Raw genomic sequence first — 15139 nt, forward strand, 5'->3', positions numbered from 1 at the left:
ATTACTTAGCATGTTAGCTTAGCATGCAACTACTTAGTATGTTAGCTAACCTTTCCCCTAAAACCATTTAACCCCTCACCCCTAACCTAGCTAACATTAGCAACAACAAATTGGAATTCGTAACATAGCATGTAACTACTTAGTATGTTAGCATATCTTACATATTACAAGTTCGTAACATATTGTATGAATAGCAATGCGTAAAATAACGTAAGAATTGTAATTCTTAACATACGATACTTCCTAGAAGTCGTATTATTCTGAACAATTTAAACACAACAATTTCAAAGATGTATAGTTCGTATAAGGAAATCAGTCATTTTAAATAAGAGGCCATAATCTATGGATTTCACATGACTGGGCAGGGGCTCCGCCATGGGTGGGACTTGGGAGGGCATAGGCCCACTTGGGAGCCAGGACCATTCAATCAGCATGACTTTTTCCCCACAAAAGGTCTTGATTACAGACAGAAATACTACTCAGCCCCCTCCCAGACAATCCTGCAGGTGAAGAGGCCCTGGGCTGCCGTGGTTACATGTGATCTGCAGTTGTGAGGCCGGTTGGATGTACTGCCAAATTTTCTAAAAGGACGTTAGAGGTGGCTTATGGTAGAGATATACATATTGAATTCTCTCCTGCAGTCATCATGCAATTGCACATTCCCTGAACTTGAGATATATGTGACATTGTGTTGTGTGGCTTTTTATTGTCCCCCAGCACAAGGTGCACTTGTGTAATGATAATGCTGTTTTATCAACATCTTGATATGCCACACCTGTCAGGTGGATGAATTATCTTGACAAAGGCTGAAATGCTCACGAACAGGGATAGTAACAAAGTTGGTCACAACATTTGAGAGAAAGTAGCTTTTTCTGTACATGGAACATTACTAGAATGTTTTATTTCAGCTCATGAAACCAACACTTTACATGTTTAGTTTATATTTTAGTTCAGTTTTTATTGGTATTGTAATGTAACCTAACATACTAAATGGAGTGGCACGGATGTTTTTGTAATACATAATATGTTTTGCTCTGAGACCAAGTTGTCCCTCTGTACCTTCCGCCCCTAACATGTATCAGATAGAAATGGTGTGATGATCACTTTTCACCACTAGTTTGGAGGGATTATTTTACAACTTTATTTAATGATACACAGTTTATGAAATTAATCCATGTGTTTATTAATTGTCTTTCAAACTAGATGAGTTATTTTAGTTACTGATCATGAATGTGTTTGGATAACTGCATTGAAGCAAACTTTATTGATCTGCCAATGAAAAATAAAGTTACATGAATATGTACTGGTCAACCTCTTCTTCTCTTTAGTATTCAGTTCTTCATATTAGATCTGACAGTATGAATGGTTCTTATGGTTGTATTCAGTTCTTCATATTAGATCTGACAGTATGAATGGTTCTTATGGGCTGAGTGCCTGGAGTGTTTTTGTATGACTACAGTCAGGAGTTCTCTCTGACCCTGTGATGTCACCAGCACATTAAGTACATTCATCTTAAGATAGCCATGTGAGACAACCACATATCACAGTTAACACATTTCTCCTCACTTAGTCAGTGTAAGTAGGACAAGTGTCACATCATTAATATTACTTGGATTTTTTGGGGGGGATACACTTTAAAGACGTAGGATTTCAGACGTTTTCGGGCAGATGGGCAGATGGGACTCTGCTGTTGTTTTTAAAGCCGCATACAGACATGGTCTCTTTTTTTTGTTTTTCTTGAGTAAGGCAGCTGCAAAAAGTGTTTCAGCCAGCTCAGTGCTTTCTGTGGAGGTGGGGCAAGCCAGCAGAAAATACTGAGCTTTGCGCCGTGATTGGCTCAGTGTCCTGTCATTCATGGGGACAAGGTGTCACTGCCAAGTCTAAGGGTAGAACTTGAAAATTCAAGCCCCTTGGATGCTGCCATAGAGTTACATTAGAAGTGCCCATCCAAGAAGGCTCAAGGTCATTGTCCACAGATAAAATAACATAAAATCATGTTATATCTACAGTTGCTTTGATTGGACTGATCATGTCAACATCGTACTTTCAACATCTGAGCTAGCAGTCATCATCATGAATCAAGTTGACAATCTACTGGCAAATCCTTTTTTACAATTATTTTTTTATTAAATATATTTTTTTTTACCCAATTTCGTGGTATCCAATTGTTTAGTAGCTACTATCTTGTCTCATCGCTACAACTCCCGTGCGGGCTCGGGAGAGACGAAGGTTGAAAGTCATGCGTCCTCCGATACACAACCCAACCAAGCCGCACTGCTTCTTAACACAGCGCCATCCAACCCGGAAGCCAGCCTCACCAATGTGCCGGAGGAAACACCGTGCACCTGGCAACCTTGGACTCCACAGGAGTCGCTGGTGCGCGATGAGACAAGGAAATCCCTACCGGCCAAGCCCTCCCTAACCTGGACGACTGATAAGAAGTTCAAACAGGTGCCGTTAATACAGGTGGAGGACAGAGGAGCCTCTTAATGAAGAAGTTACAGGTCTGAGAGAGCCAGAAATCTTGCTTGTTTGTAGGTGACCAAATACTTATTTTCCACCATAATTTGCAAATAAATTCATTAAAAATCCGACAATGTGATTTTCTGGATTTTTTTTCTCATTTTGTCTGTCATAGTTGAAGTGTACCTATGATAAATTACAGGCCTCTCTCAACTTTTTAAGTGGGAGAACTTGCAATATTGGTGGCTGACTAAATACGTTTTTTGCCCCACTGTATAATGCCCTGTATATGCTTCAAACTACAAATGTATGGATCTATAGTGGTACAGACAATGGCATAATGGAAAATGCATGTCCAATGCTTATCTTTGTATTAGTATTATCCGCATTAAATCACCTAGGTAGAGTAGTAGTTATCTCTATTAATATTATCTCTGTATTAGTATTACCAACATTACAACACCTATTAGAGCAGTGGTTATCTCTGTATTAGTATTATCTCTATTACCAACATTAAAACACCTAGGTAGAGCAGAGAGGACAGAGCAACCCACAGGTGTTTCATCTCCACACTGGGATGATTTTAACAGTGCAACTCCACACAGGCCTCATGCCTCTCAGGTAGGAGGGTACCAGAAGTAAAATAATAAAAAACACAAAATTAATGAAGGAGCACACAGTCACCAACAATATATCCATGTTGTCAATACTTTCAACTGGCTCAGATCGCTGTTACAGTACAGCACCACCAAATTCCATTTATTAAGTCACCATCTGTCTTATGGAACCATAATGTAACATATCATTTTGTTTTGAGAGTCCCGGATTATACTTTCTATGTTACATCTAGTCTATGAGACGAGGCTGCTCCTTGATCTACATTATAAACACGCAGATCAAGAGGTGTGTTTTCCCTTCAGCATCTGCATGTGGCATAATCTCACCCACCTCACATCATGAATCTAAAATGGTTAACCTTTGCTGTGAGTGATGGGAAAAAAATACGACTAAGGCAATTACTTGAATAATTCAATGGATGTTTTGTTTCCAAATTTGATGATTAATTTGTCTTGTTTAAAAAAGAAATTGACTTCGCTATGGGGCCGTCAATGGGAATGGGGCCGTGCTTCAGCTGAACTACAGTACCGAAAATGCCCTCTGAGCACAGTGGAAAGCATGCTTACAGACTGGAAGCCTGGCCCCTTGATCCGAAAGAGGTGTAATTGCAGACCGCAATTAGGGGCGTTCTCTGATATCGGGTGTTTCATGATATCTACTTTAAACCAATTGATGCTCCCCATTGGTCCGTGGCCGTTTCTTTTGCATTGGGACAACTGTTGTTGATATCTGTTACATTGTAGCTAACCCTAACCTTTTTCCTAACCTTAACCTCAGTCTCCTAACCTACCACGGTAATTCACCTAAATTGCCACTTTAATTATCCTAACCTGTAAGGGGCACACTCCAACACTCAGACATAGTCTGCGTTCCTAAATTCGCTCTGGCTATATACTCCGATTTCAGACCACTCTCGTCTGAGTGCCAGAGGGCAGAATAATTGATGAAAAACAAACGTCCGACACCCCTTGAATACGGCCGGTGTCAGTAAACGTCGGGAAAAAAAAGCATAATTAAATTGTTGCGTGTAGCACAGTTAAAGTCACCAATGCTCTGGATAACATGAACACAGCCTAACCAGCTCTGCTAAGGCGAGTAAAATGGTCAGAGTTCTCTCATTTGTACTGAAAGTAGCTAACCAGTTATCTTGGATGCTTGACTGCCGTTGTGAGGTCAGAACGCTTGAATCAACCCTCCTCCTCCGCCAGAGCGTCCAGTTTGTCTCTGAACGCTCCGAGAGCGATACGAACTGACAGTCTGACAACGCTCTGAATTTACGAACGACCAAGCGCACTCTGGCACTCCAGATTGAATTTAAGATCACACCCATAATTTACTAACAAAGCATTTGTGTTTAGTGAGTGCGACAGATCAGATCTGCAGATGCAGATGCATGCCCAAATTGAACAATTTTCCTGTCCTGCTAATCATTCAAAATCTAACGAGTACTTTTGGGTGTCAGGGAAAATGTATGGAGTTGAAAGTACATTATTTTCTTTAGGAATGTAGTGAAGTAAAAGGGGAAGTTGTCAAAAATATCAAAAGTAAAGTACAGATACTCCCAAAACTCCATACATTTTCCCTGACACCCAAAAGTACTGATGTGGCATTTAAATATTTGTACTTAAGTACTTTACACCACTAATTGCAGGGAATACTGACTGAAGATGTTCCTCCCTACGAGGCCCATGAGACTGTGTAGGGATGTGATTTGAATCGGACTGTGACTGAACGAGTGGGAAGTTTTTATTGATATATTTGTGTATTTGGTTTTGATGTCGTTGTTCCCCCTCCCCTTTTCAACATTGGACGTGTATCTTTTTCTACAGTTTACTAACCTTACAGTAGGTGGTGGCAGACACGTTATAGTTGTGCATATGTCAGTACACCAGAGAACAAGATGACGCTGATGCACATTTCGTAGTTTGGAACAGGAAGTTCCGGGTAGAAACGACAGAACTGTGTTGTTATGTCCGTTTAAAATGTATCATTGTAGGTATGTAATAGCATGTTTAACTTTCTAATGTCGAAAGAATATATAACATGCTAGGTAACAAATCCGTTTCACGCCTGGTAATGGTGTTAATTGTATGTGTTATTTTGGAGTCGAACCGAGTGAGTGAAGAACGTGATTAAAAACGATTTTACAAGTCACATAGATAGACTTTGGGTTTGTCTTAGTGTATGTACATAATTTCGTCAAAGTCATTTCATAAAGATTCCATTTATTTAAGTTCGTTTTTACATGTTCTTGGTTTTGTGTAAAATGTTTATGAGCTGGTAAATAGCCTCGTCCGAACCATCCTGTTCTCGCGAGTTTACATACACTGTTTCGTCAATGTAAGCTCGCGAGATCAGGATGATTCGGACGAGGCAAGTCAAATGGCGGCTTCAACGGTTTCGGTCGTCTTTCTAGGAGTTTGCTCGTGGTGAAATGGCGACATGAGGCTGTGTGATGAAGTGTCAAAATAGAGGGAAGCTAGCTGAAGTTATCCTTCACCATTTGGAGAGAGAGGCCAACTGCATGGAATGGCGTCGATTAATGCAGATGAATCGGAGCACGTATCAAACTCATTCCATGGAGGACCAAGTGTCTGGGTGTTTTCGCTCCACACCTGTACTTGATTAATGAATTAAGGTCACTATTTAGAAAGGAACTCCCCTCATCTGATTGTCTAGGTTTTAATTGAAAGGAAAACCTGATGAGAATTGGCCCTCAATAGAATGAGTTTGACACCCCTGAAACAATGGAAATGGAGAGTTTGAGAAGCAACAGCTGTGCTGGAATGCGATCAATGTGGGGGACAGTTCTGATGATATGGAGCGGGAGGATGAGGGCCTAGTATGTGAATGTTCTGTAGTGGGAAGACATAGGAAGAACAGAGATAATGATACTGGAAGCAGGGGTGCATGTAGTATAGTAACTAGAGGCCCAAGGTAGGGAGCTAGAGTAATAATGTGTTAGAGTGGAAAGTTGGGATGGTGTTTGAGGAGACTACAGGGCCTCATTCACACCCTGATTAACCAAGGCCATAAAAAGAGGTGAAGTTAAACTGGGATGCAGCCGTATAAATGAGAACTTGTTCTGAACTAGCCTACCTGGTTAAGTAAAGGTGAAATAAAACATTGAATGTGGTAGATTGTTAATATCTTGTGCTGGTCAGGTTCAGCAAGGGAAGATTCTTCAATTGGAAAATCATAATGGGACGAAGCTCAGAAGCCATGACCCTGGAGCTGATGCTAAATTGAAGGGAGTAATAATCTCTGAGGTCCCAATATCTATGTCCATGGATGATATTGTTAAAGACCATGTGAAGGGGGACAGAGTGGTTGAAGCCTAAAGGTTGATCAGTAGGAAAGAGGGTTAAAGAAGTGAAAGCTTATCAGTGCTGTTGAGATGTTAGAAGGTTTTGTCTGGAAAAGTACAGAATAGGATTCCTTAGCTTCAATGTCAGAGAATTTGACCCAGCCTCATCAATCAACCAATCAAATGTATTTATAAAGCCCTTCTTACATCAGCTGATAACACAAAGTGCTGTACAGAAACGCAGCCTAAAACCCCAAACAGCAAGCAATGCAGGTGAAGAAGCACAGTGGCTAGGAAAAACTCCCTAGAAAGGCCAGAACCTAGGAAGAAACCTTGAGAGGAACCAGGCTATGAGGGGTGGCCAGTCCTCTTCTGGCTGTGCTGGGTGGAGATGTTCATAGATGACCAGCAGGGTCAAATAATAATGGTGGTTGTCGAGGGTGCAACAGGTCAGCACCTCAGGAGTAAATGTCAGTTGGCTTTTCATAGCCGATCATTGAGAGTTTCTCTACCGCTCCTGCTGTCTCTAGAGAGTTGAAAACTGCATGTCTGGGACAGGTAGCTCATCCTGTGAACCGGTCAGGGTTCCATGACAGCAGGCAGAACAGTTGAAACTGGAGCAGCAACAGTGAATCATCAGTGTTTTTAAATGCCAAAGAATTGGACATGTAGCTGTTGAGTGAAAAGATGTGCCAAGTGTGGTGGGGAACATGATTACAGTAAATGTTGGAGCAATGTGACAGTTAAGTGTTGCAATTGTGTGGAGGACAAAGAGCAGCATTTGGTGGATGCCAGGTGCAGAGAGATGCTCAGAGATATAGAATCTGTCATGAGGTATCATATGCAGAGGCTGTAAGACAGACTGGTGGAACTACAGTGCAGACTGATGGAGCTTCCATGGCTGGTCCCGTAGTAAGAGGACCTACTGTCAGACTGATGTAGCTTCCATGGCTGGTCCCGTAGTAAGAGGACCTACTGTCAGACTGATGGAGCTACCATGGCTGGTCCTGTAGTAAGAGGACCTACTGTTAGAACTGGTCTTTCTAATAGTCCTGACATGGTTTCGAGGCCTGTTCAGAAATCTTGTGCCCATAAATGTGCTGTGACAAAGGATACTTTAGTTGTGAATAAAATGTACTTCATAGCTTTCATTGGTAAGCTTATCAACAACTTGGATTGTGTAAAGCAGAAATACCAGGTTGAAAGTTATCTTGTAAACTGCATCAGAGTTGTTGGGGGTAACAGATGTTACTGTCGGTATGGTTTTTGATAAGCTGGATAACCTGGGCGTGGGTTCTCAGCATGATATAAACCCCAATGTTTACAAACGCAGAAAGGGTTCTCTTGATAAAGTTTATTGGGGGGTGTGGGAGGGTTTTTGGGGAAGGGGAGGGTGTGGTAGAAGTTAATAGGGATTTATGTGGGATTTAGGAAGTCTACGATAGATTAAGTGCACTTATGTTGTGCAATTTAAAATGTGTACTTTGTGTCTGATGTGAATTAATATTTTGTCAGGGATTAGCTACCCGATCTACTGAAATTAGATAATTGATCAAGAAAAAATAGAAAATATTTTTACAGAATGACGTGCCAGAACTGTCAAGAAAATAACTTTTGTGTCCGTTTGTCTTTATTACTACAGACCGATTAAGTCTGAGGCCAGTAACATCAACAGTGAGGACAAACACAGCCCGCTTCTCTCCTTCCACACTGAGTCCAAACCTATAGTCACTGGGTCCTGATTGTGACAGTGGAGCCCAGTTTGCACTGCAGGATCCAGAGATGGCATCAGTGAAGCTGGAAGACTGCAGTCAAACACTGGAGCTGAATGTCATCATTAAAGATGAAGAAGAGGAGGAGAAGATTGGGACATCTGTTAGTCATGGTAAGAGCTGTTTCTATCTATAAGTTATCTTCGTATATTAGACTTCCATAAGTTATGACCAGTCTATTGCTAGGTTTAATTCTGTAATTCTGACATCACACATCCCTGAACAACTCAAGACTTCACAGCGAAGCAAAAACTATTTAAACTTGTAACTCCTGCCTTTGCCCACACATTGTCTCAAGAACGTTGAAAATGTTTAATACCCTCAATCACCAAGTTAGGTATACCTCATTTCAAAATAGGCCATGGCATCATCACTGTCAATATTGAATTATAATTTGTTTGCTGCACAGAATATCAGATCTCAACAACGATTGGAGAAGTGTTGAACATAACCAGTAGACTACCACATCCTGATGATTTATATCTGATACATATATATTTAATATTTTATATATCAAGTTGTCGAAACATCTCAAGGATGGTCAATGGAAACAGGATGCACCTGAGTTCAATTCAAAAGTTTGGGGTCACTTAACACCAGTCTCAACGTCAACCGTGAAGAAGCGACTCCGGGATGCTGGCCTTCTAGGCAGAGTTGTAAAGGCCAGTTTTATTGCTTCTTTAGTCAGAACCACAGTTTTCAGCGACAGAGACGAAGGTTGAACGTCATGCGTCCTCCGACACACAACCCAACCAAGCCACACTGCTTCTTAACACAGCGCGCATATAACCCGGAAGCCAGCCGCACCAATGTGTCGGAGGAAACACTGTGCATCCTTGGTTAGCGTGCACTGCGCCCGGTCCGCCACAGGAGTCGCTGGTGCGCAATGAGGATATCCGCTAGGCCAATTGTGCGTTGCCAATTGTACGCAGCCCTTAACCACTGCGCCACCCGGGAGGCCCTCAAAAGGGTTTTCTAATGATGAATTAGCCTTTTAAAATGATCAACTTGGATTAGCTAACACAACATGCCATTGGATCACAGGAGTGATGGTTGCTGATAATGGGCCTCTGTTCGCCTATGTAGATATTCCATAAAATATCTGCCGTTTCCAGCTACAATAGTCATTTACAACAATAACAATGTCTACACTGTATTTCTGATCAATTTGATGTTATTTTAATGGACAATCAATGTGCTTTTCTTTCAAAACAAGGACATTTCTACGTGACCCCAGACGTTTGAACAGTAGTGGATATTTAATATTTTGTATATATCAAGTTGTAGAAACATCTCAAGGAAGCATCTGAACTCAATTTTGAGTCTCTTGTTTTAAGTTTTAAATTTTTTAATACATTTTCAAAAATGCCTAAACCTGTTTTCACTTTGTCATTATGGGGTATTGTGTGTAGATTGCTGAGGATATATTTTTATTTAATTATAGAATTAGGCTGTAACATAACAATGTGGAAAAAGTCAAGGGGTCTGAATACTTTCCGAGGGCACTGTCAGACCCCTTCCCATTTCTCCCATTATGGTACGTTACAGCCTTCTTCTATGTTTTTCCTCGTCAATCTACACACAATACCCCATAATGACATCACAATATCCCATAATGACATCACAATACCCCATAATGACATCACAATACCCCATAATAACAAAGCCAAAACAGGTTTTTAGAAATTCTTGCAAATGTAATAAAATTTTTTTTTTAATTGCTTATTTACATAACTTTTCAGACCTTTTGCTATGAGATGATCCTTGAGATGTTTCTACAACTTGGAGTCCACCTGTGGTAAATTCAATTGATTGGACATGATTTGGACAGGCACACACCTGTCTATGTCAGGTCCCACATTTGACACTGCATGTCAGAGTTAAAACCAAGTCATGAGGTGGAAGGATTTGTCTGTAGAGCTCCGTGACAGGATTGTGTGGGCACAGATCTGGAGACCGGTACCAAACCATTTCTGCAGCATTAAAGGTCGAAAGAACACAGAGGCCTCCATTATTCTTCAATGGAAGAAGTTTGGAACCACCAAGACTCTTCCTAGAGCTGGCCACCCGGACAAACCGAGCAATCGGGGGATAAGGGCCTTGGTCAGGGAGGTGGCCAAGAACCCGATGGTTCTTCTCTGTCAGAGCTCCAGAGTTCCTCTATGGAGACGAGAGAATCTTCCAGAAGGACAACATTCTCTGCAGGACTCCACTAATCATGCCTTTATGGTAGAGTGTCCAGACGGAAGCCACTCCTCCGTAAAAGGCACATGACAGTCCGCTTGGAATTTGCCAAAAGGCACCTAAAGGACTCTGACCATGAGAAACAAGATTCTCTGGTCTGATGAAACCAAGATTGAACTCTTTGGCCTGAATGCCAAGCGTCATGTCTGGAGAAAACCTGGCACCATCCCTACAGTGAAGCATAGTTGTGGTAGCAGCATGCTGTGGGGATATTTTTCAGCGGCAGGGACTGGGTGACTAGTCAGGATCACGGGACAGATGAACATAGCAAAGTATAGAGAGATCCTTTATGAAAACCAACTTGAGAGCACTCGGGACCTCAGACTAGGGTGAAGATTCACCTTCCAACAGGACAACGACCCGAAGCACACAGCCAAGACAACGTGGAAGTGGCTTCGGTACAAGTCTCTGAATGTCATTGAATGGCCCAGCCAGAACCCGGACTTGAACCCGATCTCTGGAGAGACCTGAAAATAGCTTTGCAGAGACGATCCCCATCCAACCTGACAGAGCTTGAGAGCTTCTGCAGAGAAGAATGGGAGAAACTCCCCAAATACAAGTATGCCAAGCTTGTAGCTTCATACCCAACAAGACTCAAGGCTGTAATTGCTGCCAGAGGTGCTTCAACTAACTATTGTATAAAGGGTCTGAATACTTATGTAAATGTAATATTTCAGTTATTTCTAAAAAAAAACTGTTTTTGCCCTTGTCATTTTGGGGTATTGTGATGCCATTATGGGGTATTGCGATGTCATTTTGGGGTATTGCGATGTCATTTTGGGGTATTGCGATGTCATTATGGGGTATTGTGATGTCGTTATGGGGTATTGTGATGCCATTATGGGGGTATTGCGATGTCATTTTGGGGTATTGTGATGTCATTGTGGGGTATTGTGATGTCATTTTGGGGTATTGCGATGTCATTATGGGGTATTGTTTGTAGATTGATATGAAGGGAAAAAAACGATTTAATCAATTTTAGAATAAGGCTGTAATGTAACAAGACGTGGAAAAAAAATCAAGGGGTCTATTTACTTTTTGAATGCAGTGTAGATGTTATTTCATGCTACTGAGACTTGTATGGATGACACCAGTATTGTCAGCATTTGTTTTATTCACTGGTCTATCTGGAGTGTTCAGAGTGTAGACTTAAGAAGTGAAGTAGACAAACTGCCAGTGTTTTAAAGTTCTCTGAAATTAGTCTGTGTAGTTACTAACCCTTGTGATGTTGAGTGGAGGATGATATCGCTCATCATTTTCACCACTTTTGCCTCTTATTAGTGTTTGACTCCTACCCAGTTTTAGAATAGTTTTATTCCCCTTCCCATACAGTCTACTGAAATTAATACATACACTACCGTTGAAAAGTTTAGGGTCACTTAGAAATGTCCTTGTTTTTGAAAGAAAATTGTTTTTTTTTGTCCACTAAAATCACATCAAATTGACCATTAATACAGTGTAGACGTTGTTAATGTTGTAAATGACTTGTAGCTGGAAACTGATGATTTTTTAAAATGGAATATCTACATAGGTGTACAGAGGCCCATTATCAGCAACCATCACTCCTGTGATCCAATGGCATGTTGTGTTAGCTAATCAAAGTTGATAATTTTAAAGGGCTAATTGATCATTACAAAACCCTTTTGCAATTATGTTAGCACAGCTGAAAACTGTGGTGCTGATAAAAGAAGCAATAAAACGGTCCTTAGACTAGTTGAGTATCTGGGTCATTTGTCGGTTCGATTACAGGCTCAAAATGGCCAGAAACAACGACCTTTCTTCTGAAATGAAGGCTATTCCATGTGAGAAATTTCCAAGAAACTGAAGATCTCGTGCAGTTCTGTGTACTACTCCCTTCACAGAACAGTGCAAACTGGCTCTAACCAGAATAGAAAGAGGAGTGGGAGGCCCCGGTGCACAACTGGGCAAGAGGACAAGTACATTAGTGTGTCTAGTTTGAGAAACAGACGTCTCACAAGTCCTCAACTGGCAGCTTCATTAAATAGTACCCGCAAAACACCAATCTCAACGTCAACTGTGAAGAGGCGACTCCGGGATGCTGGCCTTCTAGACACTATTCTGGTTAGAGACTGTTTGCAGTGTTCTGTGAAGAGAGTAGTACACAGCGTTGTACGAGATCTTCAGCCGTTTCCAGCTACAATAGTCATTTACAACATTAACAATGTCTACACTGTATTTCTGATCACTTTGACATTATTTGAATGGACAAAAATGTGCTATTCTTTCAAAAACATGGACATTTGTAACTTTAGAATTTATTCATTTATTTCATCACTAATGGTAGTGTATTTAAAAAATAAAAAAAATTAACCTTTATTTAACTTTCTTAGCATACTGGTTGTTGTCCGGAATTTCCGATGACTGACGTGCCCAAAGTAAACTGCCCAGAAGCTAGGATATGCATATACTATCCAATGCTATATATATATAGCATTGGATAGAAAACACTCTGAAGTTTCTAAAACTGTAAAAATAATGTCTGTGGGTATAACAGAACTGATATGACAGGCGAAAACCTTGAGTAAAATCCATCCGGAATTTTTATTTATTGAGGTCAAAGATTTTTTAAATTCTTGCCTATGGGATATTCAAATTGATAGGACCCAGATTGCAGTTCCTTTGGCTTCCACTAGATGTCAACAGTCTTTAGAAAGTGTTTCATGCTTGTTTTTTGAAAAATGAGTAATTGTAGTTTTTCCAAGATGTCCCCCATTAGAAAAGTAGTCATGTTGCACGCATCAACGAGAGTGCGCTCTTCGTTATTTATCTTTGCTATTGAACACACTATTCTCCATCTTAAATATTATTGTTTATTTACATATTAGAATACCTGAGGATTAATTGGAAACTTCGTTTTACTTTTTTGGACGATCTTTACTGGTAACCTTAAGGATTAGTTTGTGTGCATGTTGAACGAGTGACCTACTGAATCAAGCGCGCCACCTAAACTGATAGTTTTGGGATATAATGAAGGATATTATCGAACAAAACGACCATTCATTGTGTAGCTGGGACCCTTGGGATTGCAATCAGAGGAAGATCTTCAAAGGTAAGTGATTTATTTAATTGCTGTCTGTGATTTTGTGACGCCTGTGCTGGTTGAAAAAGTATTTTGACGTGGGGAGCTGTCCTCAGATAATCGCATGGTATGCTTTCTCCGTAAAGCCTTTTTCAAATCTGACAACGCAGTTGGATTAACAAGAAGCATTTAAATTATGTAAAACACTTATATTTTCATGAATGTTTAATATTCCGATTTTTGTATTTTGAATTTCGCGCTCTGCAATTTCACCGGATGTTGTCGTAGGTGTCCTGCTAGCGTTTGGACATAGGCAAGTCAGTTAAGAACAAATTCTTATTTTCAATGATGGCCTAGGAACATTGGGTTAATTGCCTTGTTCAGGGGCAGAACGACAGATTTTTACCTTGTCAGCTCGGGGATTCGATCTTGCAACCTTTCGGTTGCTCTAACCACTAGGCTACCTGTCACCCGGTATGGCCAGAAGAGGACTGGTCACCACTCTGAGCCTGGGTCCTCTCTCGGTTTCTTCCTAGGTTCCTGCTTTCTAGGGAGTTTTTTTGTGGCCACTGTGCTTCTACATCTGCATTGCTTGCTCCTTGGGGATTTTAGGCTGGGTTTCTGTTAACCTCTCTGGGACCGTTTGGGACGCGAGCGTCCCACCTTTCAACTGCCAGTGAAACTGCAGGGCGCCAAATTCAAAACAACAGAAATCCCATAATTAATATTCCTCAAACATACAAGTATTTTACACCATTTTAAAGATAAAATTCTCGTTAATCCAACCACAGTGTCCGATTTCAAAAACGCTTTTTGGTGAAAGCAGAACATATCGTTATGTTAGGTCAGAGCCAAGTCACAGAAAGCATTCAGCCATTTCCAACCAAAGAGTGGAGTCACAAAAAGCAGAAATATCGATAAAATGAATCACCTACCTTTGATGATCTTCATCAGAAGACACTCCTAGGACATCATGTTACACAATACATGTATGTTTTGTTCGGTAAAGTTCATATTTATATCCAAAAATCTGAGTTTACATAGAGCGTTACGTTCAGTAGTTCCAAAACATGCAGAGATTTTTGCAGAAAGCCACATCAATTACAGAAATGCTCATAATAAATGTTGATGAAAATACAATAATTATGCACGGAATTATAGATACACTTCTCCTTAATGAAACCGCTGTGTCCGATTTCAAAAAAACTGAGTACGGCGCTCAGACAACAAAATCAAGCCAAACAAATTTCCGCCATGTTGGAGTCGAGAGATGTCAGAATAACATGATAAATATCCACTTTCAGTCCATAGCAACATGTCAAACGATGTTTAGAATCAATCTTTAGGGCGTTTTTAACATAAATCTTCATTAATGTTCTAACCGGACAATTCCTTTGTCTCTACAAATGAAGTGGAACGTAGCTACCTTTCACGTGAGCGCGCCAGACCGAGGCTGTGGCACTCTGCCAGACCACTCACTCATAGAGCCCTTATGAGCCCCTCCTTTAGAGTAGAATCCTCAAAACAGGTTCTAAATACTGTTGACATCTAGTGGAAGCCTTGGGAAGTGAAAAATAACTAACATCACACGGTATCTTCAATAGGAGCTGAGTTGAATAACTACAAACCTCAGATTTCCCACTTCCTGGTAGGATTTTTCTCAGGATTTTGCCTGCCATATGAGTTCTGTTATAC

The 15139-nt window shown here is 40.8% G+C and overlaps 2 protein-coding genes across 8 annotated transcripts in view; one reads left to right on the forward strand and one right to left on the reverse strand.

Moving 5' to 3' along the window:
• LOC110516275 (zinc finger protein 501) overlaps positions 1–15139 on the reverse strand; it is a 200752-nt gene that overhangs the window by 120972 nt on the left and 64641 nt on the right. The gene's annotated exons all lie outside the window — the stretch shown is intronic.
• Positions 1–15139, forward strand: part of LOC110516278 (oocyte zinc finger protein XlCOF6.1-like) — a 94203-nt gene that overhangs the window by 50736 nt on the left and 28328 nt on the right. The window contains exons 1-3 of one of the 7 annotated variants that reach the window (XM_036951118.1): positions 4770–5077; positions 8031–8273; positions 9031–9032. The exons of 3 other annotated variants lie outside the window; for them this stretch is intronic. In XM_036951118.1, coding sequence (XP_036807013.1) covers positions 8171–8273; positions 9031–9032 — 105 coding nt within the window. In that variant the 5' untranslated portion in view covers positions 4770–5077; positions 8031–8170. 3 more of the 7 variants (XM_036951119.1, XM_036951128.1, XM_036951120.1) reach the window with 3 other exon arrangements.

This window comes from Oncorhynchus mykiss, chromosome 18, assembly GCF_013265735.2.
Source record: "Oncorhynchus mykiss isolate Arlee chromosome 18, USDA_OmykA_1.1, whole genome shotgun sequence".
Taxonomy (NCBI): domain Eukaryota; kingdom Metazoa; phylum Chordata; class Actinopteri; order Salmoniformes; family Salmonidae; genus Oncorhynchus; species Oncorhynchus mykiss.